Source organism: Corylus avellana, chromosome ca6, assembly GCF_901000735.1.
Source record: "Corylus avellana chromosome ca6, CavTom2PMs-1.0".
Classification (NCBI taxonomy): domain Eukaryota; kingdom Viridiplantae; phylum Streptophyta; class Magnoliopsida; order Fagales; family Betulaceae; genus Corylus; species Corylus avellana.
The window spans coordinates 23,312,563-23,335,905 of record NC_081546.1 but is presented as its reverse complement, the minus strand read 5'-3'; the positions used below and the strand labels follow the sequence as shown (position 1 = coordinate 23,335,905).

The 23,343-nt window shown below is 35.1% G+C and overlaps 3 protein-coding genes across 9 annotated transcripts in view; 1 reads left to right on the top strand and 2 right to left on the bottom strand.

The window, feature by feature from the left end:
• LOC132184080 (uncharacterized) overlaps window positions 1-16,985 on the top strand; it is a 34,727-nt gene extending 17,742 nt beyond the window's left edge. For 3 of the 4 annotated variants that reach the window (XM_059597567.1, XM_059597568.1, XM_059597566.1), the window contains exons 10-42: window positions 220-298; window positions 397-443; window positions 606-800; window positions 1,905-1,980; window positions 4,152-4,232; window positions 4,305-4,385; window positions 4,541-4,617; window positions 4,698-4,752; window positions 4,840-4,888; window positions 5,071-5,208; window positions 5,388-5,469; window positions 5,571-5,649; window positions 6,339-6,385; window positions 7,472-7,683; window positions 7,925-8,012; window positions 8,173-8,292; window positions 8,374-8,492; window positions 8,589-8,661; window positions 8,766-8,885; window positions 10,812-10,880; window positions 10,991-11,161; window positions 11,251-11,298; window positions 11,394-11,535; window positions 11,795-11,892; window positions 12,083-12,227; window positions 12,318-12,406; window positions 12,486-12,596; window positions 14,113-14,187; window positions 15,229-15,294; window positions 15,444-15,632; window positions 15,722-15,832; window positions 16,382-16,462; window positions 16,630-16,985. In XM_059597567.1, the coding sequence (XP_059453550.1) occupies window positions 220-298; window positions 397-443; window positions 606-800; window positions 1,905-1,980; window positions 4,152-4,232; window positions 4,305-4,385; window positions 4,541-4,617; window positions 4,698-4,752; window positions 4,840-4,888; window positions 5,071-5,208; window positions 5,388-5,469; window positions 5,571-5,649; window positions 6,339-6,385; window positions 7,472-7,683; window positions 7,925-8,012; window positions 8,173-8,292; window positions 8,374-8,492; window positions 8,589-8,661; window positions 8,766-8,885; window positions 10,812-10,880; window positions 10,991-11,161; window positions 11,251-11,298; window positions 11,394-11,535; window positions 11,795-11,892; window positions 12,083-12,227; window positions 12,318-12,406; window positions 12,486-12,596; window positions 14,113-14,187; window positions 15,229-15,294; window positions 15,444-15,632; window positions 15,722-15,832; window positions 16,382-16,462; window positions 16,630-16,809 (3,393 nt within the window). In that variant the 3' untranslated portion in view covers window positions 16,810-16,985. Of the gene's footprint in view, window positions 1-187; window positions 299-396; window positions 444-605; window positions 801-1,904; window positions 1,981-4,151; window positions 4,233-4,304; window positions 4,386-4,540; window positions 4,618-4,697; window positions 4,753-4,839; window positions 4,889-5,070; window positions 5,209-5,387; window positions 5,470-5,570; window positions 5,650-6,338; window positions 6,386-7,471; window positions 7,684-7,924; window positions 8,013-8,172; window positions 8,293-8,373; window positions 8,493-8,588; window positions 8,662-8,765; window positions 8,886-10,811; window positions 10,881-10,990; window positions 11,162-11,250; window positions 11,299-11,393; window positions 11,536-11,794; window positions 11,893-12,082; window positions 12,228-12,317; window positions 12,407-12,485; window positions 12,597-14,112; window positions 14,188-15,228; window positions 15,295-15,443; window positions 15,633-15,721; window positions 15,833-16,381; window positions 16,463-16,629 lie in introns of all 4 variants that reach the window. The other variant, XM_059597569.1, reaches the window with a different exon arrangement.
• Window positions 16,986-17,576: 591 nt separating this feature from the next.
• On the bottom strand, window positions 17,577-21,478 carry LOC132184388 (large ribosomal subunit protein eL19y-like). 3 transcript variants are annotated; one of them, XM_059598011.1, is made up of 4 exons: window positions 19,792-19,808; window positions 19,325-19,383; window positions 18,636-18,815; window positions 17,577-18,294 (listed from the first exon to the last, which is right to left on the bottom strand). In XM_059598011.1, exons 3-4 carry the CDS (start codon window positions 18,745-18,747, stop codon window positions 17,909-17,911), a joined length of 498 nt encoding a protein of 165 aa, XP_059453994.1. In that variant the 5' UTR covers window positions 18,748-18,815; window positions 19,325-19,383; window positions 19,792-19,808; the 3' UTR covers window positions 17,577-17,908. The 3 variants fall into 3 exon arrangements, with proteins under 3 accessions (XP_059453994.1, XP_059453995.1, XP_059453993.1); XM_059598012.1 differs by having other exon boundaries at window positions 18,636-18,812; window positions 19,792-19,807; XM_059598010.1 differs by having other exon boundaries at window positions 19,325-21,478.
• On the bottom strand, window positions 20,581-23,206 carry LOC132184387 (pentatricopeptide repeat-containing protein At1g09220, mitochondrial-like). 2 transcript variants are annotated; one of them, XR_009440557.1, is made up of 2 exons: window positions 21,164-23,206; window positions 20,581-21,003 (listed from the first exon to the last, which is right to left on the bottom strand). XR_009440557.1 is itself a non-coding variant. In XM_059598009.1 (2 exons), the coding sequence occupies exon 1, from the start codon at window positions 23,104-23,106 to the stop codon at window positions 21,658-21,660; it is 1,449 nt and encodes a 482-aa protein (XP_059453992.1). In that variant the 5' UTR covers window positions 23,107-23,206; the 3' UTR covers window positions 20,581-21,270; window positions 21,652-21,657. The 2 variants fall into 2 exon arrangements, 1 of the variants encoding a protein (XP_059453992.1); XM_059598009.1 differs by having other exon boundaries at window positions 20,581-21,270; window positions 21,652-23,206.
• Window positions 23,207-23,343: the final 137 nt, after the last annotated feature.

Here is a 23,343-nt window from a genome sequence, read left to right as displayed (position 1 = left end):
TATTTAATGGTTACTGTCAAGTTGATATACTAATATTGTAAGAAAGATGTATCAAGTAGTTGTACTAGTCAAAGTACTAATATTGCATGAAAGATTTATCAAATATTGTACAAGTATGATTTTGCATTCAAATTTTATTAAGTGTTCTGTCTTCTTGTTGGTGCCATTAATATGTTCTTTATTACAGTACATGAGACTGATGGAATTTACATATGCAAGGGTGTTATTTTGGATGTGGCTAAATCGCTTACGTTTCCTCTTCCACTTTTGGCAGTTGCTCATCAACAATTTATCCTTGGTACTGATCTAAAAACAAAATGTCTTTCGGATTATATCATTTGATGTTTAGAAGCAACCTGGTTCCTTCTTATCTACTTCATGCATTTCCTTTTTCAGGGTCTACTCATGTTTGTGGAGATGATGACATTGCCACCCTAGTCAAGGTTATCCCCATACCATTCTGTTTACAAAATCTTCGGTAGAAAGTGTTTGAGACTTTCTCTCAGGAGATTTTCAAAAAATATTGTTTTGAGTTGTGCCATTTCATATGTCATGAAGTACCATTTTGCTTTTGGTTATCTGTGCACTGTATGATTCTTGTGCAGGTTTGGGAAAAAGTCTTTGGAGTGAGTATTACGGGTGCAGCAAATGAAGAAATTTACAGTCCTGAGCAACTGGCAAAGCAAATTACTGCCATGTCTAGGACTGTGAACCGGATTGGTTTCATTGGTCTTGGAGCGATGGGATTTGGCATGGCAACTCACCTGCTGAGCTCAAACTTTTGTGTCCTTGGTTATGATGTAATCAGCTACCTTTAATTCTTATTGCATTCTACTTTGAAAGATTAAATTACTTCTTTGAAACAGGATTCTGGAATGATTAGTGATTGTTCTCCTATCCCATGTTTATGCCTAACTTTCTCCATTTGTGATCTTTTCCTATTTACACACTGAAAATGAATTTGACTAATGAATTTTCAGATGTTATGTTGTAATTATTGGAAAAATTTAAGAATAGGAAGTAAATGGCTCTAAAATTTATTGAATATTAGTTGCGCAGCTTGCCACAAGTCATATATGGAACTACACTATACTATTTTATAAATTCTTAGGGAGCTGTATCAAAACAAAATGACCTCTTTCTGTTCTTTATTTTTTAGGTAATGGAAATTGAAGTGTCAACATATATGAATTATCTTCAAAACCCTTTTATGTTCCATCTTTAGGGTGTGAATAGGTGATTACCTTTAAAATTAATGAAAATATATGATTTAAGAAATTCATACACAATTTATTTGCATATTTCTTGGAGGCATGAAGTGCCAAAGTAGTTATTCCTTTTTCTTTTTCTATAGTCATACAGCTGTTTTTCAGGTTAAGTTATGATAATTAAGATCATTTCATTGTCTTTCTAATCTTGTACTCTTATGTGTTTTTTTGTGATAAATTCTTGGCTCATGTGCTCCATCATAATTTTACTAACTAGAACTGATTATAAACCTCAAGGTGTTTTGTAATAGAGTGATGTGTTTGTGTGTGTGCATGTGATCATGTGTCTCCCATGATTGGGCAGGCACATGTATATTTGGGACTTTGGGAGAATGTATTTGCTTGTTTCTTCCAAGATGGACTTGTATGATATATATGCTCTAGCTTGAGGGAGAGTGTTAGGATTTAGAGTAAAAGGGTATTTTGGTCATTGTCTTATTTCTCAAAAACTATATAATAAGATGTATAAGGTAGGCTACGTAACTGTAACGAGCCTCCATTTTTTCTCTAAACCTTTCATGCAAACTCCATCAATTGTTCTTCTTGGTTAGAAAATAGAGTTTTGTTGGAAATTGAGATGATCAATTTCAAATACCATTTTGATTAATCTATTTTTGCACCTTTCTTGGGATGCAGGTTTATAAACCAACGTTAACTCGATTTGCAGAAGCGGGTGGCTTGATTGGCAACGCTCCAGCAGAAGTATGTAAAGGTAATTGAAGACATAAAGAACTATATACCAGTATAAGCCAATATATGAATGAATGTATGGAAAAATGATAGAACACTTGTCACAAGCTCTAGTTTCTTCTACTGCAACGAAATTAGTTGAGAATATAAATTGCCATGCTTCGATACAATGTTCCATTTTATCTATTTTGTGATTTTTTTTTTTAATCAGTGATGTCATATCAGAAATAAAGTGTAGAGGGGCGCAATCTTAATATACAGGGAATATACAAAAGAACCCCACGATGAAAAAAAAGAACATCATAAAGTTGAAAAATTTGCAAAATTAGAACCAAATAAGCTATGATGTGCTGAGATCCAAATATGTGGCGTGTTTACCACAGTCATCCGCAATTCTGTCACCGATGTCTCTATGTCTTCAAAGTACCGAGCATTCTTCTCACGCCAAAGACACCACACTAAACACATCAGAACCAGCCTCCACACTTCCTTTATTGCACTGCACCCAACCGGACCGCCCCAACTGTTCAACAAAATGACCCGTTTCAACATAACACACTCTACACCAAACAATTTAAGAATATACCTTCATAGTTCTCTCGCGACTTCACAATGAAGCAATAAGTGGTCAATGGACTCCCCATTCTTCTTACACATGCAACACCACGCAAACACCACAACATTCATCTTTCTCAAATTGTCAAGCGTCAAAATTTTCTCTAAAGCTGTTGTTCACACAAAAAAGGCCACCCTCGAAAGAAGAACCATCTGGGCTAGTTAACACTATTTTTGTGATCCTAATGATGATTACCTATATTATATCCATATAGATTTGTTTTTTTTTTGATAAGTAAATGTATTAAAAAGCAATAATCCATATAGATTTGTTAACACGTTGTGGCGTCTTGATTGACTGATTCTTGCTTTTGAAAAGGTGATTGGCATGAAGTATTGGAAGGTTTTCTTCCCGAAAACTTTCTAATAAAATCTTTGTTATAGCTGTTAGTTAAAATTCATATTGATTGAACGGATTGATCTGAAAATATTTCTTCTTTTCTTAATGGAGATTAGCCTTTTCAGAAGTATTTTACTCTCTTATTTTTTGAAGTCTTCAAAAAATTGATGTAAAATTTGGTTTTGTATTATTATGCATCTCGCTATCAGTGTTGACTTTTAAGATGGTATAAGTAAGGAATTTAGGATTAAGACGTAGTTCAGTCATAAGGTTTACTAATATGTCAATACAACTGTATAGCATTTTCAGCCCTATGGAACAATAGTTATGAGTCGACCTTTAGAATCATTGCAAGCCTTGGCCAACATTTCAAATTGCAGGTTAGAATTTGGTTATAATTATTAAACAATATTGGGCACCTTCATTAAGGGGACAGAGCTATGATGGTCATAGGAATTTGTTGATCATTCACAGTAAGGCGTCTCATATAAACAGCATTCAGTACTAAAAGAGCAAGCACATCAAGTTAGTACCTAATACACGATTACTTTTTAAAGAAACCATACTATATGAACAAGATCTAAAATGTTTTAAACTTCACCAAATTTAGATAAACTAGTGTCATTATTTTTAAGGGCAAGGCATAGACCACTACTCGTTTAGATGAAATAAAGAAATAAATACAAACAAATGGGGATTTGAAGTTCTAATCCCAGATAACTTAAAAACATGCATTTTGTACCAAAACCTCTTAAGATAAAATTTGACTTGTATATGTTTAGACATGAGGTGTAGCCTATAGATTGTAAACTACTTTTTTTATTTGTCAAATCATCATTTATCTCAAAAGCTTAAACTGATAAGAAATTGTGAATTTAATAATTTAATTGAATATTCTAATACCCCCTTCACATGTGGGGTCAAACTCTCCCTCAACAAATGAAGTCCAATATGTGGAATTTTTTGCAAAAATGAGGGTTGAAAAGTGGAGTTAGATTCAAACTCAGAACTTTTGCTTTGATACCATGTTGAACCACTATTTATCCAAATAGCTTAAGTTAATAGGAAATGATACATTTAATATTCTAACATGACTAGTTAATTCCAGTTAGCTCTAGAATAAGCAAAATAAAAATGGATATGCAAATGTTCTGTCAGATGTTTATGAGAAAAATTTGGAATTATTTGAAATTTATTTTGTGAAGCATGAGTTTTTTGTGACACATTTTATCTTTCAGATGTTGATGTGCTTATAGTCATGGTCACGAATGAAGCTCAAGCCGAGAGTGTTTTATATGGAGAATTTGGCGCAGTTTCAGGCATGCAAAACCTTTTACAGTATATCATCTCTATTTGGTAGCAGGACTAACCTTATTTTCTGCATTTTACAGCCCTTCCATCTGGAGCATCAATTATCCTTTCATCCACCGTTTCTCCTGCATTTGTGAGCAAACTAGAACAACGCTTAATAAGTATGTTCTTTTGTATGTGTCATATTAACTATTGTTTCTTTCTTATTCTGAACTATGAATGCCACCTTTACTCTCTTTGTTATTTACTTTTCCTTGCATTTCTGCCTTACTTTCAATAATGTGATCATACATTGATCAATCTGCAAATGTCCTAGATGAAGGCAAGAATTTGAAATTAGTGGATGCTCCTGTTTCTGGTGGGGTTAAGAGGGCCTCCGCAGGAACACTTACGGTGTGCAAAATTCTGCCTTTTCTTTTTACTAAAGCATTTCTTTAGGATTCTGTTGACTGAAAGGTCACTATCTTTTTCAGATAATTGCTTCTGGTACAGATGAAGCTCTTAAGAGTACTGGTTTAGTTCTTAGAGGTAATAAGCATGTTTATGAAATTTTTCTTGTGGGTTGCACTGATTTGGTATTAACTGAGTGATTGATACTTTGCTGATTTGGTGCAGCATTGAGTGAAAAGCTCTATGTTATCAAAGGAGTTTGTGGGGCTGGAAGGTACTTACTGACTCGAATTTGTCAATATTTGTCTCCACACACATGCATCGTTGCATATGCAAAATAAAAACAAATAAATGTAATTTATCTATTCATTTTCATAAGACATACTGACATAGTGATCTAATTATGCAAGGGAAGTGAATTTTAACTACTTTATTCTTTTGTATTATGTTCTCTAGTTGTGTAAAGATGGTTAATCAATTGCTTGCTGGAGTTCATATAGCCTCAGCAGCCGAGGCAATGGCATTTGGAGCTCGATTGGGTATCAATACAAGAATGTTGTTTGATTTCATCACAAATAGTCGGGGGACATCCTGGTATGTGTCTTCTTCCTTATCAAAAATAGAAATCAACCTTCGGAATGCAAGGTCAAGTTTACGTTTCTCAATATTTAATCATTGTGTGTTTAGCTGCATCATGTTATGGTCTCTATCTTCTTAGTTATTTGTATTTTATATTGAGATAAGAAGCCTCATACATTTTTCCAAGATTGCAGGATGTTTGAAAATCGTGTTCCGCACATGCTGGATGGTGATTATACACCATACTCTGCACTTGACATCTTTGTGAAGGACCTGGTCAGGCTAAAATTGACCTATGCTTTTTTTTTTTGGTGGAAACAACTTATTTGACTAACTCACCATGAGGTTGTAACGATAATTGTTATAATCATCCACAGGGCATTGTTTCTCGTGAATGCTCCTTCCGTAAAGTTCCACTTCATATTGCCACTGTTGCACACCAATTGTTCCTATCAGGTGCTGTGTAATCTTCTGAATTTTTATAGTATCATATAGTCTTATCCATCTGTTTTAGATTCTTCAACATGGAGAAGACATGTTTTCTAGATCACAAAGGCACTAAGCCTTCTACTAAAGTATAGATAAGATCAGTGTAAAAACCTAGAGCAGTCTAGTAGGACAAAGTATTTGACTTGTGACTTGGCTATTCTTTTAACTCTTACTTTTGCCTTGAGAGAGAGAGAGAGGCGTGTAAATTTTCTAGGATTGTTGAGACCTGAGACATAGTACATTAACATATAAGCTTTTTTTTTTTTTTTTCATCAAATTTACATAATTCTTGCAGATAAAAGATTTCTATTACACTTTTCCCTTCTATACTTTTCGATGTTCCCCAATCCTTGCAGTCCTTTTTTTTTTTATGTACCCCTTTACACATACTTCTTTTTTTTTTCTCTTAGATATGTGGATGTCTAGTTGAACTAGTATGGTACAATATTTTTTTATGGCCTGTAGACATCTAAATGATTGAGGTACTTAGAGATGGAGTTCTGGCACTTTCTTCAATAAAACCTTCTCGTGATCTTCTAAATTGATTTTCTTGTGTCTCAGATAAATATCTGAAATTGTTTGGTATTGTTTCTTGTGTGCCTTTTGAGTTGTTAGCTAGCATATCAGTAATACTTCGTGATTTTACCATTGAGCAGGTTCTGCTGCAGGTTGGGGCCGGCAAGATGATGCTGGTGTAGTTAAGGTATGGGCAAGTTATGCCAGGTTTTTATTTCAATTGACGAAATCAGTCGATCAAATGTGGGAGAATGAATTACTAAGTTCAATGGATTATTTCAAAAGAAGATTCATATAATACTCCTTTGCTATTTGCTTACTTAAAGTTACAGCTCATGTTGATTGGATAAAGATTTAATTCAAATGATAAGATTTGGAAATGGTGTTCCAACTACCTGTTAAAGACGATCTATCAATCACCCAAGTTGCTGTATGTGAATAATTGTTGTGTGTAGCCTTAATTCCCCACGTGATCTGAAGTTAGTATGGACTACATTAGGTTGAATAACTTATTATAATGTCTTAATTTATAGTCATATCAGTCATTTTGTTTTGACCCCCTTCAGGGTAATAACTAATGAAACATTAGATTCCCATTTCTCCAACATGGAATATGAGTAAGAGATTAGCTCTAGATTTCCTTCTTGTATTTAATTTGTATCATGCCATTGAGGGGCATTGCTTAATATTGGAGAGGCTAGTCTTCTTCCTTCTATAATATTTTTCAATATTAAATCTATCTAAAGTCTTGTACATTCTTGCGGTACTCTGACTCGTAAATTCTAGTTGAATTTGTTTCTTTTATGTTTTTGGGCCCCCATTATTTCTTCCCCTTCTTGTCCATTTTTCTTTTTTTCCTTCATTTTTCTTGTGTCAGTTAATGCTTTCAGCAGTTATCTGCTCCGCACATGTGATTAGATTTTGTGATACTGATATGGTTTATCTCGACTATTTGTTCTTCATTTTTATGCCTCTCTGCTTGTGGGGCTTGAAATTTTCTGAATTATACTGAAATGTAGTTACGTAATGACATGAAGAACTCTTTATAAGTAGACTCAATTATAAATTCTAATCTATTAGAAACCTAATGAACTTGGAAGACTGAAACTTCATTTTTCTTTTATTTTCCCATTTTTTTAACTTTATCAAAATTTAAGTGCACAATTGTGAAGTTGTTATAAATCTGAAAAGATCAGCTAATGGTTGAAATCCAGCAGCTAATGGTTGAAATCAAGTAGTTACTGGTTTGACTGCAATATGTATATTTCCACAGGTTTATGAGACACTCACAGGTGTTATTGTTGAAGGAAAACTTCCTGTTCTTAAGAAAGAAGTTGTCTTGCAATCCCTTCCATCTGAATGGCCGCTAGATCCCATCGATGACATACAAAGACTGAATCAGAACAATTCGAAGACTTTGGTTGTTCTGGATGATGATCCAACTGGAACACAAACTGTTCATGATATTGAGGTCTTAACAGAATGGTGAGTGTCTTTAATTGTTCTTTATGTTTTCATAGTTGATAAGGTAAAAATATGATGTAGATGCTATCAGATATCATCAAATCCAGTTGTAAGGCAATGCTGCTGCATTTTTGTCACATAATTAGTGCTAATCATATCATTCCACATGTTATAGAAACTTGTATATTGTTTATCTGTAATTCAAAACCACCTTCCAAAGATGAATTTCAAGCTATCATAATTTGCACATTTTTTGTTCCAGGACTGTTGAGTCACTTATTGCCCAGTTCAGAAAAAATCCTAGATGCTTTTTCATTTTGACTAACTCCAGGTCACTGAGTTCTGAAAAGGTAAAGATCTCATTTCATGAAAACATGTTATTCAATCTTTAAAGTTCGTTTCTCATTCAATAAGAAAAAAAGTTCTTAATAAACTGCAGCTTTCCGCTGTTAACATACTGCCTGCTTGATTCAGACTTGTAATTTTGAGTTTGAAATTGACATTTTACAGGCCAGTGCATTGATAAAAGATATCTGCAGAAACCTACATACTGCAGCTAAATCAGTTGAGAACACTGGTTACACAGTGGTTTTGAGAGGTGATTCAACTTTACGTGGTCATTTTCCAGAGGCAAGGATGAGAACTTAAACTAGAATTTTATTGTAGAATAATTTAAATTCACATCATGACATGGGATTGTCTATCTTTTAGGAAGCTGATGCTGCTGTTTCAGTACTAGGTGAGATGGATGCATGGATCATCTGCCCCTTTTTTCTTCAAGGAGGGCGTTATACTCTCGAAGATGTACACTATGTTGCAGATTCTGATAAGTAAGTTATATATTTTAATCTTTTTTGTGTTGACTCATAGTCAATCACGATTAGATGCTAAATCATAACATCAATCATGGATGATGGTGTCTTTAGGCTTGTCCCTGCAGGGGACACTGAGTTTGCTAAAGATGCTGCTTTCGGCTACAAATCTTCAAACCTCCGTGAGGTCAAACCTTTTAATTTTTCAGTTTGAAGTGGGTGGCCGTTGATTTATACTATTAAAGACGGTAGATTTACTTGTAACTTTGCAACTTTTTGATCTAAATATAGTGGGTGGAGGAGAAAACAGTCGGCCGCATACCAGCCAGCAGTGTAACATCTATTTCTATACAAGTTTTAAGGAAAGGTGGACCAGAGGCTGTTTTTGAGTGTCTTTCCAGTCTGCCTAAGGTACAGAATATTGTGAACGAAAGCATGCACACACAGACAGACACACATACAAAGGAAGAAACACTTACACCACAAACAAATTGGTGGAGTCTTTTGTCATAAAATGGTTATATATCTTTGTCAATTTCGGTATAATTTGCAAATACTGTCATTTAAGGGGTAAAACTTGCATCTAAGCAAGGAGGTTATTTCAGCAAATTTTCTAGGACTTCTTTTTACACTACTTTGGACAATAATGAAGTTGGACATTCTCTTTGAATTGATCAAAAGTGTTGTCACTAAATGATCAAATGAAGATTCGTGAAATTTAACCTGTTTTAGCTTGTTTATTGTCCATATCATAGACAAGTGAAAGCTTGGCTTGGTTCAGCTAAGGTTGTGGCATTGGACAATGGACCCAAATCAAAAACTAATCAATGATCAAGATATGCATATGTTGCGATAATTTATGTTAATCTTGATATAGGTAAGTTTCGTTGTAGTGCAATTTTTGAGGTTTCTTATATCGAACCCTGATATTTTTGTGACCAATTTTATTTGAGAAATGTTTGAATATTCAGTTTTGCTCTGTTATAGTTATTGGCATTATGACCTTTCTCTCTTTGTAATTATCGTCTGGAGTAGGTTGACATTTTAATTTGAAGATTGGTCAGCATTTCATAATCTTAAAAAAAATAATCCTGCTTAATAATTTAATCAGTAGGATAAAAATCTACAAGGTGAACCAGTCAGCTCCTGTTTTTGATATACAGTTTCATGAATTGTACTAATAATTTAATCAGTGAGATAAAAGTCTACAAGGTGAATCAGTCAACTCCTGTTTTTGATATACAATTTCATGAATATACTTCAATAGGCAAGTCCTTTTCTTATCCAATATACGTTCTCAGTGTGTTTTTTCCCTCTTAAGTCCTGCCTTACTATGGTATTTGCATGCAGCAGCATTTAGTAAAATCATCGACCGCAGTGATCTTTGTTTCACTCTCCTACTCAACTCTGTAGTTATCAATTAGTTTTATTTCATTTATCCCAACTCCTAAGGTGTGGGGTTTGGATGCGCTGAAAAAGTTGAACAATATCAGTCTATAGCTGGAAGATACTTCTATATGTTAATCTTTAGAGTAAGGGGAGGAGGCAGAAATATTGTTTTTCGGGGCAACCACCATATGGTGGTACCTTGTAAGATAAAATATTATCACAAAATTTATGTATGTACATGTTAATTCATTAAATAAGTGTAAAATTCAACTTTCTTTAGTGCAAGATTAACTTTCTCATTGAAGAAAATATATCTAGAATATTGTGAAGTTTTAATGTTAGAACCAAGGTCCTAGAATGTTATTTTTCATTCAAAAAAATTATGGTTATTTCATTCGTTTGTATACTTATTTAGAATCCAATTATTCGAAAGTTCATAACATTTCAAATACGTGTGGAGAAAGATTTATTTTAAGGATTTATGGAGGAATGCAAAAAAAAATATTATAACTCATACAATAAAGTCTAATATGAATATACATTAGCAAAGTCTAATTTAAATAATACAACCTATGATATTATATCCATCCACTAATGGGTTTTAATCCATTTTTAATGGATAAATGTTAGTAATTGAGTGATAAATGGAAGTAAAAACTTATACTAGAATTGAAAGGATATAAACTACTATCCAACATTGGGCTATGAGTTGTATGATTATTGTTGAGGGATTTTATGAGGCATGTATTAGTAATTATCAGAGTGTGTACTCAAGTCATGGAATGTATATCTATTTACAGGTATCGTGCTAATGCACCTTAACTGCTTAATTTACTAAGATTCTATGACACGAAACTGTTGGCTGTGCTTCCACCATTTTTTTTTTAAACATTTATGATGAAATGATCGGTTTCCACCAACTTGGTTCTGGTTTGTTACATGAAACAGGGGTCAACATGCATAGTTAATGCAGCTAGCGAAAGAGACATGGCTGTATTCGCAGCTGGAATGATCAAGGTAGATGGTTATAATCGTTCTGTTTTTCAGTTGTTAAGATTTTGAGTCCTATTTGGAATTTCTTCCTTGAAAATTGGTATGTTTCTTAATAAGGTGTGTTAAATTGACAGGCAGAACTAAAGGGAAAGCGTTTCCTATGCCGTACTGCTGCTAGTTTTGTTTCTACTCGCATTGGAATTATCCCACAAGCCCCAATTTTGCCAAAGGATCTAGGAATAAACAAAGAAAGGAATGGTGGTCTCATAGTTGTGGGGTCATATGTTCCTAAAACAACTAAACAGGTTGAAATGGTGAATTTTGGAGAATTCTATTTCTTTCTTTCCTCGGATATGTTGATATCTGTATTTTGGTTTGTGCTTCTAATCCACAGGTTGAAGAACTAAAATTACAATGTGGCCAGAGCTTAAGAACCATCGAGGTGACCCAGCACTAAGTTTCATACCCAATGTTTTATTGTTGTAAATTCTATTGGTTACCATAAGAGATCTGAATAGCCTTCTTTGCAATGAATAGGTGTCTGTTGATAAGCTTGCGATGAGCTCTTTAGAAGAGAGGAAAGAGGAAATCAGTAGAGCAGCTGAGATTGCAGATTGTTTTCTTGGGGCTCAGAAGGACACTCTCATACTGACCAGTCGTGTGCTCATCACCGGAAAAAGTGTGTTTCATGTTCCTTTGTTTTCTGTGTCTGACATGTCTAAGTCCCTCAATTCCTTGACCAAATATTATGTAGATTGCATTCTTTGAGCGACATAAAATACATTTCTTTATGGATAAAATATAATAGAGCAGTTGCTAAATGTCTTAATTAAAAAAAGGGGTTATATCATTATAAGTACACTGTGAATTAAACAAGGGATACCTTGTTTTTCCTGCCTCCTCTTTATTCAAGTGTCAATTCATTTTTCATTGGACAGCTCCTTCCGAGAGTTTGGAGATCAACTTCAAAGTGAGCTCTGCGCTGGTGGAAATTGTTAGCCGGATCACTACAAAACCTCGTTATATTCTTGCAAAGGTGCTTTTTTAAGTTTAAGTGACCAAATACTCTTCTCTTTTTCACTCTATCGATATGGCAAATAGTGATACTTTCCTTATGTTGTTCTTTATGTACTGTTCAATCTTTGTTTAATCAATTTGAGCATGTGGGCTGATTTCCAAATCCTTAAATTCAAATGCCACATACTTAATACAGTACTCTGTTTTAGGGTGGAATCACCTCATCAGATCTTGCTACAAAAGCCCTTGAAGCAAAATGCGCTAAGATAGTTGGACAAGCATTGGCTGGTGTTCCATTGTGGATGCTGGGTCCTGAAAGTAGACATCCAGGAGTTCCGTACATTGTTTTCCCTGGTGAATATGAGTTCTTATTTCATTTCAGTGTTATAAGCTTTGCTTGAAAGTTTATTTGTGTGTGACACCTCAGAAATCTTCTTTACATAGGTAATGTTGGTGACAGTAAAGCGCTGGCAGAACTCGTGAAATCCTGGGCTCGTCCAGTGAGACCTTCATCAACGAAAGAGCTTCTTTTCGTAAGGGCCATTAAAATAATCTTTAAAGATTTCATGACTACTTTTTCCTCTGATACTGAATAATTTGTTCTATATCCAGAATGCAGAAAAGGGTGGATATGCTGTTGGAGCTTTCAATGTTTATAATTTGGAAGGAGTTGAGGCAGTTGTTGCTGCAGCTGAAGAAGAACAAAGTCCTGCCATATTACAGGTTAGAAGCAGTCAATTTAGAAGATGGATATTCTAGCCATGGATACTCTGATACTCATTAACAACATCTTTCGTGATTGTATCCATGATTTGTGATCATGACTAAAAGTTCCTAAAGTTTAAGCATGAATTTGTCAGACGAAACAGTTTCCCAAGATCTAGAAGTGGGTGCAACTCCTTCTATGCCTGTTTCCAGGTTGCTTCTTTCCAAAAAAGTATACAAAAGGCACCACGCAAGACGTTGTTCAACTTTTCGTTTTTCTTTTTCTTTTTGGTGGGGGACTGAAAAATAAACAGTTAAGTCTTACAGTTCCTATGATGGGCTCTGACCAACAGCCCAGATCTCTTCCCCAACACACAAAAATTAACTTAGTTTAAGAGTTGTCTCAAACATATAGGTTCAGCTACACAAGCTCATAATAGTCAAATTTTTAGGGTACAAAGTTAATATGAAAAAAGGATGTATCAAATGTTTAAGGCTTGCTGTCAATTTGTTGTGTCTAATGAGTTGACAAAAGGTCCCCAACAAATAACAACTATATATAGTAGGTAAAGGACTAGATGGTATCGTTCACAAATTTAATAGAAGAGGGTAGATGGAGCTAGTTTTGCTCTACTTTAGATTTCACTCTCTACCCTTATTTAATACATTTATTTCTTTTTTATGACTGGCCCAATCTCTCGGTTCTTTACCCCTCAAATTATCACCACATTCTTAAATACACCAGCAAATTTAAAATTGCTGCAACTTAAAATTTTTGGTTTCGGTTTACCCCCTCAATCCAAATCAACAGTTTAGTTGGATAGATAACTATATAAAATGATCAAATTATGTTTGACGTGGAAGAAAAACTCAAGAGTTTTGATGAACCTGAGAAATCATTGGTTGCCCCATTTCAAGCATGGTAAACAGTTCTATAGAAACTTCAATCTTTTGAACCCCATGACCATGAGCTCTCTTTCTGTTTTGGATTTTTGTAGAGAGGCTGGTGAGTGTTTTTTTTTTCTTTTTTTTCTTTTTACATCAAAGGTAGTTTACCCATGTTCTTTTCCTTTTTCTTTATGCATGCATTGCATCTGCCCCAAAGTCTAGCATATACAGAAAGAAGTTACTCCAGAGAAAGGTCTAAAAATTCATCCATGATTTCTTCACTTCTTTCGAACAAGTTTATAAATGTTAAAAAATCTTACTTTATTACATTAATCTGTCTTACATTATAAATTACAAATTGAAGAACTAAATATACTGAATTAATATAAGTTATGCATCCACTGGATGAATTTTCTAAAATTATTTTTAAGTTAAGATACTTACAAATAAATTTCAAGATTGTAAGTTATTCTAACAAATTCATACTTGCTACTCAAAGTTTGTGCTAGGGAGGATGAATCAGGAGCTAATTAGTTTTTTTTTCAGTGATGCTTCTGTATCAGTAAAATGATTCACAGAACATATTTTTTTCTTTTGAAGAATCATGGTCTCAGGAAATTTTCTGCCTAACTTTGTTCTTTTCCAGATCCATCCTGGTGCCTTAAAGCAAGGAGGAATTCCTTTGGTTGCCTGTTGTGTCTCTGCTGCTGAACAAGCCAGTGTAAGTGCGATTTCATATACTGAACAAAAGTGAAAAGTAAAAGAATGGATAAATAAAAAATATTAAAAGGATAATTAAAGAAAAAGGAAGAAGAAGAAACAGGGTCAAAAGTCAAAAGCACTGAAAGGTTAAAAAAGGGAAATAAATAACCATTATTTGTATATCCAGGTGAAAAGCACTGAAAGGCTGGAAGGCCATGGTTTTACTTGAATGTCTATCAATCATTCTATATACGTACTCAAAAAGTAATGGTTATGTTTGGTGAAAATCTGTTTGGCTTAGAGTACATATATATGTAGATGCCTCTGAGTACCGATTTCTTTTTTATATATCGGCTATGCAGCTTGAGAAATGAAAACAGTCCTTCAGAATTATATGCACAACTTTCTGCTGAATTGATTTTGTTCTACTTGGAGTGCTTCTCTTTTTTGCATTAATATTTGATTTTTTGGTAATATTTCTTGATATCATTCCTGGAAATTTCTTTCTCTGAAGAAGTTATTCCTACCAAGAAAGAGATCTTGGATATGTTATGTTTCTTTGATTAATAAGATTCTTTTCACCAAAAAAATGAAAGGAACAAAGAAAACTTAAAAAAGAAGAAAAAGCTAAAAAGAAAGTAAACCATGTGTTATGTGGGTATAGACTAACAAGAATATATTGAGAAAATAAAGGAGCAAACAACCACATAGTAATAACATAATTATATGATTTAGCCTTTTGGCTTACCTCCTCAGGCCATCCATGAAATAAACACATACACGACTATGAGGAAAAATGCAGTACAATCCTCCAAAGGATTTCTCTCTCATAATCCAAATACCAGATCACTTAACAAACCATGAGCCCATTTTTGTGCTGCAACCCATTCAAATTTTTCCAACGGGTTTATGTTACCAAACTTTTTTTAACTCTTTATACTTGAGGTAAGATATGTCGGTGTTTTGGCCTTCACACATAAACCAACACCTGTCATGTGATAACGATAGTGCTGCCATATATATCAAGATGTAGGAGGTAATGCTTATACATGAATGGCAGGTTCCCATTTCTGTTCACTTTGATCATGGAACTTCAAAGCAAGATCTGGTGGAAGCTCTTGAGTTGGTAAGTTTTCTTTTTGTTTAATATCAAAGTCATAAATTTTGCTGTCACCCTGTTTGAGCATAGTTTGTAGTAAGATTGATAATTCTCTTTGATTTCAATTCAGTAATAACTAATGGTCACATTGCAATTTTTGAATCCGACAATACCAGGGATTTGATTCAGTTATGGTAGATGGTTCACATCTTTCATTCAAGGACAATGTATTATACACAAAGTTCATTTCATTATTGGCTCGCTCAAAAGGTATGCTGGTGGAAGCTGAACTAGGGAGGTTGTCAGGAACAGAGGATGACCTGACTGTTGAAGATTATGAAGCAAGACTTACTGATATTAATCAGGTGAATTCTCTTTTGAATTGGCTAAAGCCAGCTTTCCTTTTTTGCACTTAATGTTCCAATTTCATTACGATTGGCCTCTTGAATTTCAGGCTCAAGAATTCATTGTTGAGACTGGCATAGATGCTTTGGCAGTGTGTATTGGAAATGTGCATGGAAAATACCCTGCAAGTGGCCCAAATCTCAGACTTGATTTGCTTAAGGTAAAGTATATCTATATACATATTTTAACACCTTATAGTTTAATAATCAATTAGGGTTAAGACACTCTCTGACTTCTGTGTAATTGATGTAACCCTATGAAAGAAAGACAGAATTTGGTTGGTTACTTGTCCTTTATGCTAACCAGATTTTGGTACATGAAGGTTGGTGCATTTTCATTGTTCTAGAATTATTGTGTTACATGGTTTAGATTTGAAATTTCTGTTGTACTTTAACTGGTAAAAAATATTTGGTAATGAAATATATTGAACATTATTATTATTATTATTTAGCTTTTTGGCTATTCAAAATATCAATTTATCATAATAATAATTAGCTAAATTTGTATTGTGATTACAGATCATTGTGGGAAATCATCTAGTGTTTCAGAAATAACATCCTCATAACTCAATGATGCTTAATATCCATACAAGCCAGATGGCATTTTGCCTCTCAGAATGGAAACTATATATATATGTTTGCAGGGTCTTTGGACTCAATCCTCATTGAAATTAGCTACTTTACTGATTCTAACTTCCATCTACATTCAGGATTTGCATGCTTTGAGTTTCAAGAAAGGAGTTTTTATTGTGCTTCATGGAGCTTCTGGCTTGTCCAAGGAACTTATCAAGGTACACTTATTTATATAATACTAATTTCCAGAATTAATTTTTTTTTTTTTTTTTTTTTCACATTTCAAAGACAGATTTTCATACATGTAATCTTTGCACTAACTTTAGTGAATGGCTTTGAGTTTGATTAACATTATATGAGCTGTTTGTTTAACTTCTTTGAACAGGATTGTATTGACCGGGGTGTCAGAAAGTTCAATGTAAATACTGAAGTGAGGAAGGCTTACATGGACTCATTGAACAACCCTAGTAAAGATCTAGTCCATGTTATGGCATCTGCCAAGGAAGCCATGAAAGCTGTGGTTGCAGAGAAGATGCATCTATTTGGTTCAGCAGGAAAAGCATGATGATTTATACAAATATTAGATAATAAATTGGTGTTATGATATGTTGAGAAATAAAAACAGAACCCTCAACTATGTGGGATTGATGTTCCATCATTTTTCTTTTTTCTTTTCATAAGATTATGGAAACATCATTGTTCTGTTTATGCATTTGAATGAAAGATCCATTTAAAAAGAAACGTCAAGTCTTGGTAGGATTCTCAATGGTTTTCAAGAATTTGTTAAGATTCTAACACTAGTTCCTAGTTTGGAATAGAGATTTTAACAATTTGATATGGGAAAAATAGTGTAAAGGTCCTTTTAGGGTTTAATCTTTTATCAAATTAGGTTTTAGGTATGCTCTGTTATCCAATTGCTTTCTCTACATACGTGCCATTAAGGTTTTTAATGAAAATTGTGACATGTAGGTCTATGATTATCTTTGGACCCAATAAATAGCTCCACGTATACAAAAGTATCACCTCAACTTTAACGCATGGACCCGACCCAAAAAAAATAATAATAATAAAGGGAAAGAAGAAGCAAAAGATGGAAGGGTGAATTCAATTTAATGCCCTCATTCGCAAAGGGGGTGATGGGTGACCACCCATCCACCTACTTTTTATGTTTTTTTTTTTTATGAAGTGAATCAGTTATATACAAGGGATAGCTTAATCATGAAGTGGATACCATTAGTTCAAATTTCTCTTCCCCTCTTGTGTGGACATGTCAAAAAAAAAAAAAATTGAAGTAAATCAATTGAACAAGTAGCAACATACAAAACTCTTTTGAATCAGTAACATCACATAATTGTAAAATACATAATCATGCAAAAAGAAAAAGTAAAATACTCACGTATATTTGTAAAGATTAATGCTATTTAGTAGGCTAATATACGACTATGGTACAACTAGATGATGTGATAGTGAAAATCAGCCATTTGATCAACATCTGTTAAAAAAAAAAAAATTGATTTTCACTAACACGTTATTCCAATTGTATGACAGTCGTATAACAGTCTACTAAATAACATTACTCATTTGCAAAACTTTCCTCAATGAACACTAAAGTTAATCAATATAATAAATTCATCACTTGGCCCATTAGTCTTTCCTCTTGGCTTTCATGGCCTCAAATATTTGATAGAGAAGTGAAGTGGTTTGTCTCTAGCCTTTTCAGCCCTGAGCTTGTGAATGTTCTCCATAATCAGGCGTTTATTCTTGAAAACATTTCCCTTCACCCTCATGTACATCTCATGGTACATGTGCCGATCAATCTTCTTCAACTCACGATACTTTCGAAGCAGCCGCCGCAACACTCTCATCCTCCTCATCCACAGCGTCTTTGACGGCAGCCTTGCCTCTTTTGTCCCCTTCCGCTTCCCATCTCCTCCTGAGTGCCTACCTTTTCTTTCTGCTTTTTGTGCTTCCCGCCACCGTGAACGTGAATGGATTTTCTTTGGTTTCTTCACTATGAAACCACCCTCTACAAGCTTTCTTATGGCCATCCCTGCAAAGCACATAATAAGGGTTGTTTCCTGAGCAATGAAAACAAAGATAAATGCTATTTACTATATTAATATACGTCTATCATACAATAGAATGACGTGACAATTTCGCAGTTTTATAAGCTCCTGTTGATTCAAAAGTTGATTTTTATGATCACGTTATCTCAGTTGTATGATAATCGTATAACAGTCTATTAATTAGTAAATTGGTATACGACTGGCATTTAAAAAAAAAAAAAATTAAAAATAAGGATTGAATTTTCATTGTCATGTCATCTCAGTTATGTCATCCGATAAAATATAGCTAATCAACTAAGAAGTGGTAAGCAAAAAGTATACATACTTGAATTGGCCATGGAAATATCGTTGGTCTCGTTGGGATCGAGCCACACTTTTCTTTTACCACATTTAAGCACACTGGCGGCGAGCCGCTTTTGCGGTGTTAGTGACACCATTGCTACAATAGTTTCTATTGCGGCGGCAGTGTCTATTGCAGCAAAATATATAGATCTTATCTTACCTGCTGCAACAATGAAAGAGGGGCAATGAGATTCTGAGTCTGCGATGAAAGATTGATCTAAATGTTCAATAACTTCATCATTTTATATAGGACCGGGCAATATTTATTTTTTTATTTTTTCAACAAAGAAAATAAATTTAAAATATTTATTATGAAGAATAAAAATATTAGAAACATCCCACTTGTTACTTGGGAAGCAAGTTCAGACGATTTCCAAGTTTGTACGTAATCCATAACATTTGTTTTAATATGACTCTGAATTTAGAAGTCAAAACTTACAATATGTTTCTTTTCTTGGGGACAAAGTTTGAAGGATATAATAAAAGTCAAGCATATGATATATTTTTCCAATTCAGCTGCTATAAACTGATTATGCATGTTTCAAAAATAAAAAATAAAAAAATGATTATGCAGGCCATCGCAGTTTTATACTTCCTTGTATAAACTTTCAAATGGATCATCTTAGTGAAGCAAATTTATGGAAGACCCAGATCAAAAAAACCAAAACTCACCTGAAGAACTCGACCCAATTGCGTTCTCTTCAAAAACCACAACAGAAACAGCCCTACTCCTGCAATTAAGCGTCACTGATTATACAGCTCTCAGAATAATAGCTTCTAGGATGATTAAAATCACAACAATTCCACTTTTAAGAGATCCTAGTCTTCACAAAAACTCAACAATTGTCTCCAAGTAAATGCAATTGGCATTTGACACTGGAGACATTTTTTCATTTGTGGTCCAAAAACAATAACCAGGCATAAATTACTATTTCCATTTGCATCTATTGGGCAGCTTTAATGTAAAAAGGATGGCTCCTTATTTCTGTTACTGCAGGGGGTTAGATAGCTTGTCTTTTGTACTCCATGAGTCCCTAGCCATTTATTATGCTTTACAGAGTGTGCCTCCTAATTAGGCTCCAACATCATACTTGATTGCCTATGTGAAGTATGACAATAGCCAAGGAAACCTTGTTTACCTTAATTCAAATATATAGGCCAAGGGCAAGCCTTCGAAGCAAGATTCTCATATAGAGTCTGAGAAACAAACAAAACAATCAATCTGTTATCCTTCAATTCAGGTCTTTGTACACTCGATGCATAATGATAAGCTCGCATTTCAAGGGATAGACATGAGGTATCAACTGTACGTCATTCTACAAAACGTATATAAGATGGAAAAGGGTTGTCTAAGATGGTATAGTCAAGAACAACAGTACTTAGCCAGTTAAGAGAATCAATTCAGGTTTAAGCAGCCCTTTAAGGATGAAGCTCTTAACAACATACGAAACCATTGCTCAGCATTCAACATAACTTCTCAAATTACTAGCAAAGCCCTGACATCCTAGTCTTGGCACATCACACATGAATAGAGGAACCAAATCTTGCTGCGGTGGACTCCATCCTATATAAAACATGACTATTGCTTTTCTAATAACTTGATTTCGGAAGTATCCAAGTGATTTTCTGGACAATAAAAATATGTCTTAATGATTTCACAGATACTTCCAAGAAAAGCTTAAGGGCACCTATACCGAAAGAAGACTCTCGAGACAAATTTGCTTGGACTAATGTAACATCAATTCCATGTGTTTTGAGTTAAGTCACTCCTTCATATTATATTGCATACTTAATAGGCTACAAAATTTAGCCCAACAATGACACAGGTTTCTAGCTGAAGAGAACATTATAAAGTATTTATGCATAAAGGGCGATTTTTTGGTTAGTATCTACAACATAATTCTATATCATTAGACATCACAAAAACACAGTAAAAATCTGTCAATTTGATGGTATTGAAATCATCACCAAATAAAATCAAAGACTAGACAAAATAACATATAAGGAAAATCTCTGGCCTGCCAATCCTACACAAGCTGAAGAGAATACTATCACAGGGGGTGCCTGCAGTTGAACAATGAAGTTTTAGGCATAGAAGAAAGTACATATCTCCTGAATATCTTTTTGTACTGATATTTCTTTTTGGTTTCAATGTGAGGCTTGTCTGGGCACACGAACCATTATGATCAACCGCTGAAAAATCCTTATCTATTCTCTCTTCCATATCAACCTCATCTTGGGAAATGGATCCCAGTAGATTTTACCTCATCTTGGGAATAATGGGCAATGATCCAAATTACTAATGGAGCGTAGATCCATCCATGAACTGTGAAACTCAACCACCAATCTGCCTGAAAAAAGGATACTTTCCATTTATAGAACATAATTAGGCCGATTAGTGAACCCTCAAGGTCCTCATAAAACTATTGCTATCCACGTCTTGCTTTAAATTGCAAGGGACAGTATATCGGCATCCTGTGAGAGCTAACTTCATAGAATAATGAGAATCACCTCAAATAAGCCAGATGTTCCATTGTTGGCTGCAATTGCTGTTAAAAATGGAATGCTCCTATCCTCCAAATCCATAGGTGCCACTAATGCTTGGATTGAACTCCTCCCTTCATGCAAATAACTAGGGTTAGAATTCACTTGAGAGGAGAAAGTAGGATTTTGGGATTGAAATTTGATTATCCCCAAAAGAGTATATCCTCAGCAAGTCCAGGACTGAAGCCTTTTGGGTTCCTGCATTCTTGTCGACAACCTATTCATCCTTCAAATAAACAGCATAACCATTTTTTTTTTTTTTTTTAATGCAGATTCCAAAATTATCCAATAAAAAAGCAAAAGTTAAGAGAAGGGACCCCATGAAAGACAGTCTCAACCAACACAAAAGCACTCCTAGAAGGATGAGATATCTGTCATTACGTTAAGCAGTTTCCTTATCAACCTAGCATTCACATATAGGACAATCTGTCTAGACCATGACAACCCATCTTTACCTTCAGTTAGACCAAACTGTGGCCTGGAACTTTGAAGACATTCCTCTCATCCATCAATTTTCTCAACCTCTCAGCATCTCCAAACATTCCAACACCAGCAAAGATGTTGGACATGAGCACATAATCCCCCCCATATGCTCTCTCCATCTCCAATATCTTCCTGGTAACACGCTCACCCATCTCAACATTACCATGAAAGCTGCAAGCACCTAAAAGTGTCCTCCAAATCACGACATTTAGAATCTCAGCTGGTATCTCGAATGCCATCTTCTCTGCTTCTTCTAACCTCCCTGCCCTCCCCAACATATCTATTAAACACCCATAGTGCTTGATATCAGGCACAACTTGACACGTCCCATTTACCATCTTGTTGAAAAATTTTAGCCCCTCATCAACCAGGCCTCCATGACTACAAGCATTTAAAACACTCAAGAAAGTCACCCGATTTGGCTTCATACCAACTTCCTCCATCCTTTCAAAACTCTCTAGAGCTTCTTTTCCCATACCATGCATCGCAAAACCAGAGATTAAAGATGTCCAAGACACCAAATTTTTCCTCTGGCCAGATATCTCCTCAAAGAATCTCGATGCACTCTTTATGCACCCGCATTTTGCATATGAGTCTATGAGAGAATTTGTAATGCGTATGTCAGACGCATTAAATCCTCTTTTCTCTCCATAAGCGTGAACTGATTGGCAATTTTTAAGAGTCCCGAGATTTGAAATGGCCGGAAAAATGACCAGAAGGGTAACTTCAGTGGGTTCTATACCATCATCAATAATCATTCTTCTAAACAAAGCCAAAGCTTCATCAGGCAGATTCATGCGTGTGTACCCATCGATGATAGCAGTCCAGGACACAACAGTCCGAGTTGGCATCTGATCAAAGAGAGAACGAGCAAGTTGGAGGTGACCCCATTTCGTCAAACCGGTGATCACCACATTCCAGGTGACGGTGTTTCTCTCAGGCATTTCGTAAAACACATGCAGAGCTTCAAATAAAGACCCACAAACAGCATACACATACACCAAAGCAGTTTGTACGTAAACATGGGATTGAAAACCAACTTTGAGGATGATAGCATGGAGTTGAAGTCCTGCAGGGGTGGAGCCAAAGTTGGAGCACGCATGGAGAAGGAAAGTGTAGGTGAAGCTGTCAAAGGAAAGATTGCAGCTGAGGTGCTTGTAGAAAAGGAAAGCTTCCAAAGGGGATTGGCCGAGAGAGTAGCGGCGAAGCAAAGTGTTGAAAAGAAGAATATAGGAGGCAGAGTGGTGGTGGTGGTGGTGGTGGTTGTGTAGTAACCCAGAGGTGATGAAGTGAGAGTGGACTTGTTGGGTGGCTTGGCGCCTTGATGGGTATTTGAGTAAGATGGAGACCAATTGCTTCAGCTGTTGATGTTGTTGCAGTTTGGTTGCCGAGAAATGACGTGGCAGTCTCCTTCTAAACCTCAGCATAGCCACAGTTTCTCGCTCGCGAGAAGAGGCACCCGGGAATCCAGCGATGTGAATCCGCTTTTCTCGGGCCAACAAAGCTGACGTGGCGGGACAAAAAAACCAACAGAAGATAAGGTGACGTAAGTTTGGACTGTATCATTCCTCTAAACCTTAAAGAATTAGAAATGTTAAACGGACCGTAACTTTAGTCGGAGAAAGATGACATCATTTGTGCCACGTGTCCAACATTTGATATAT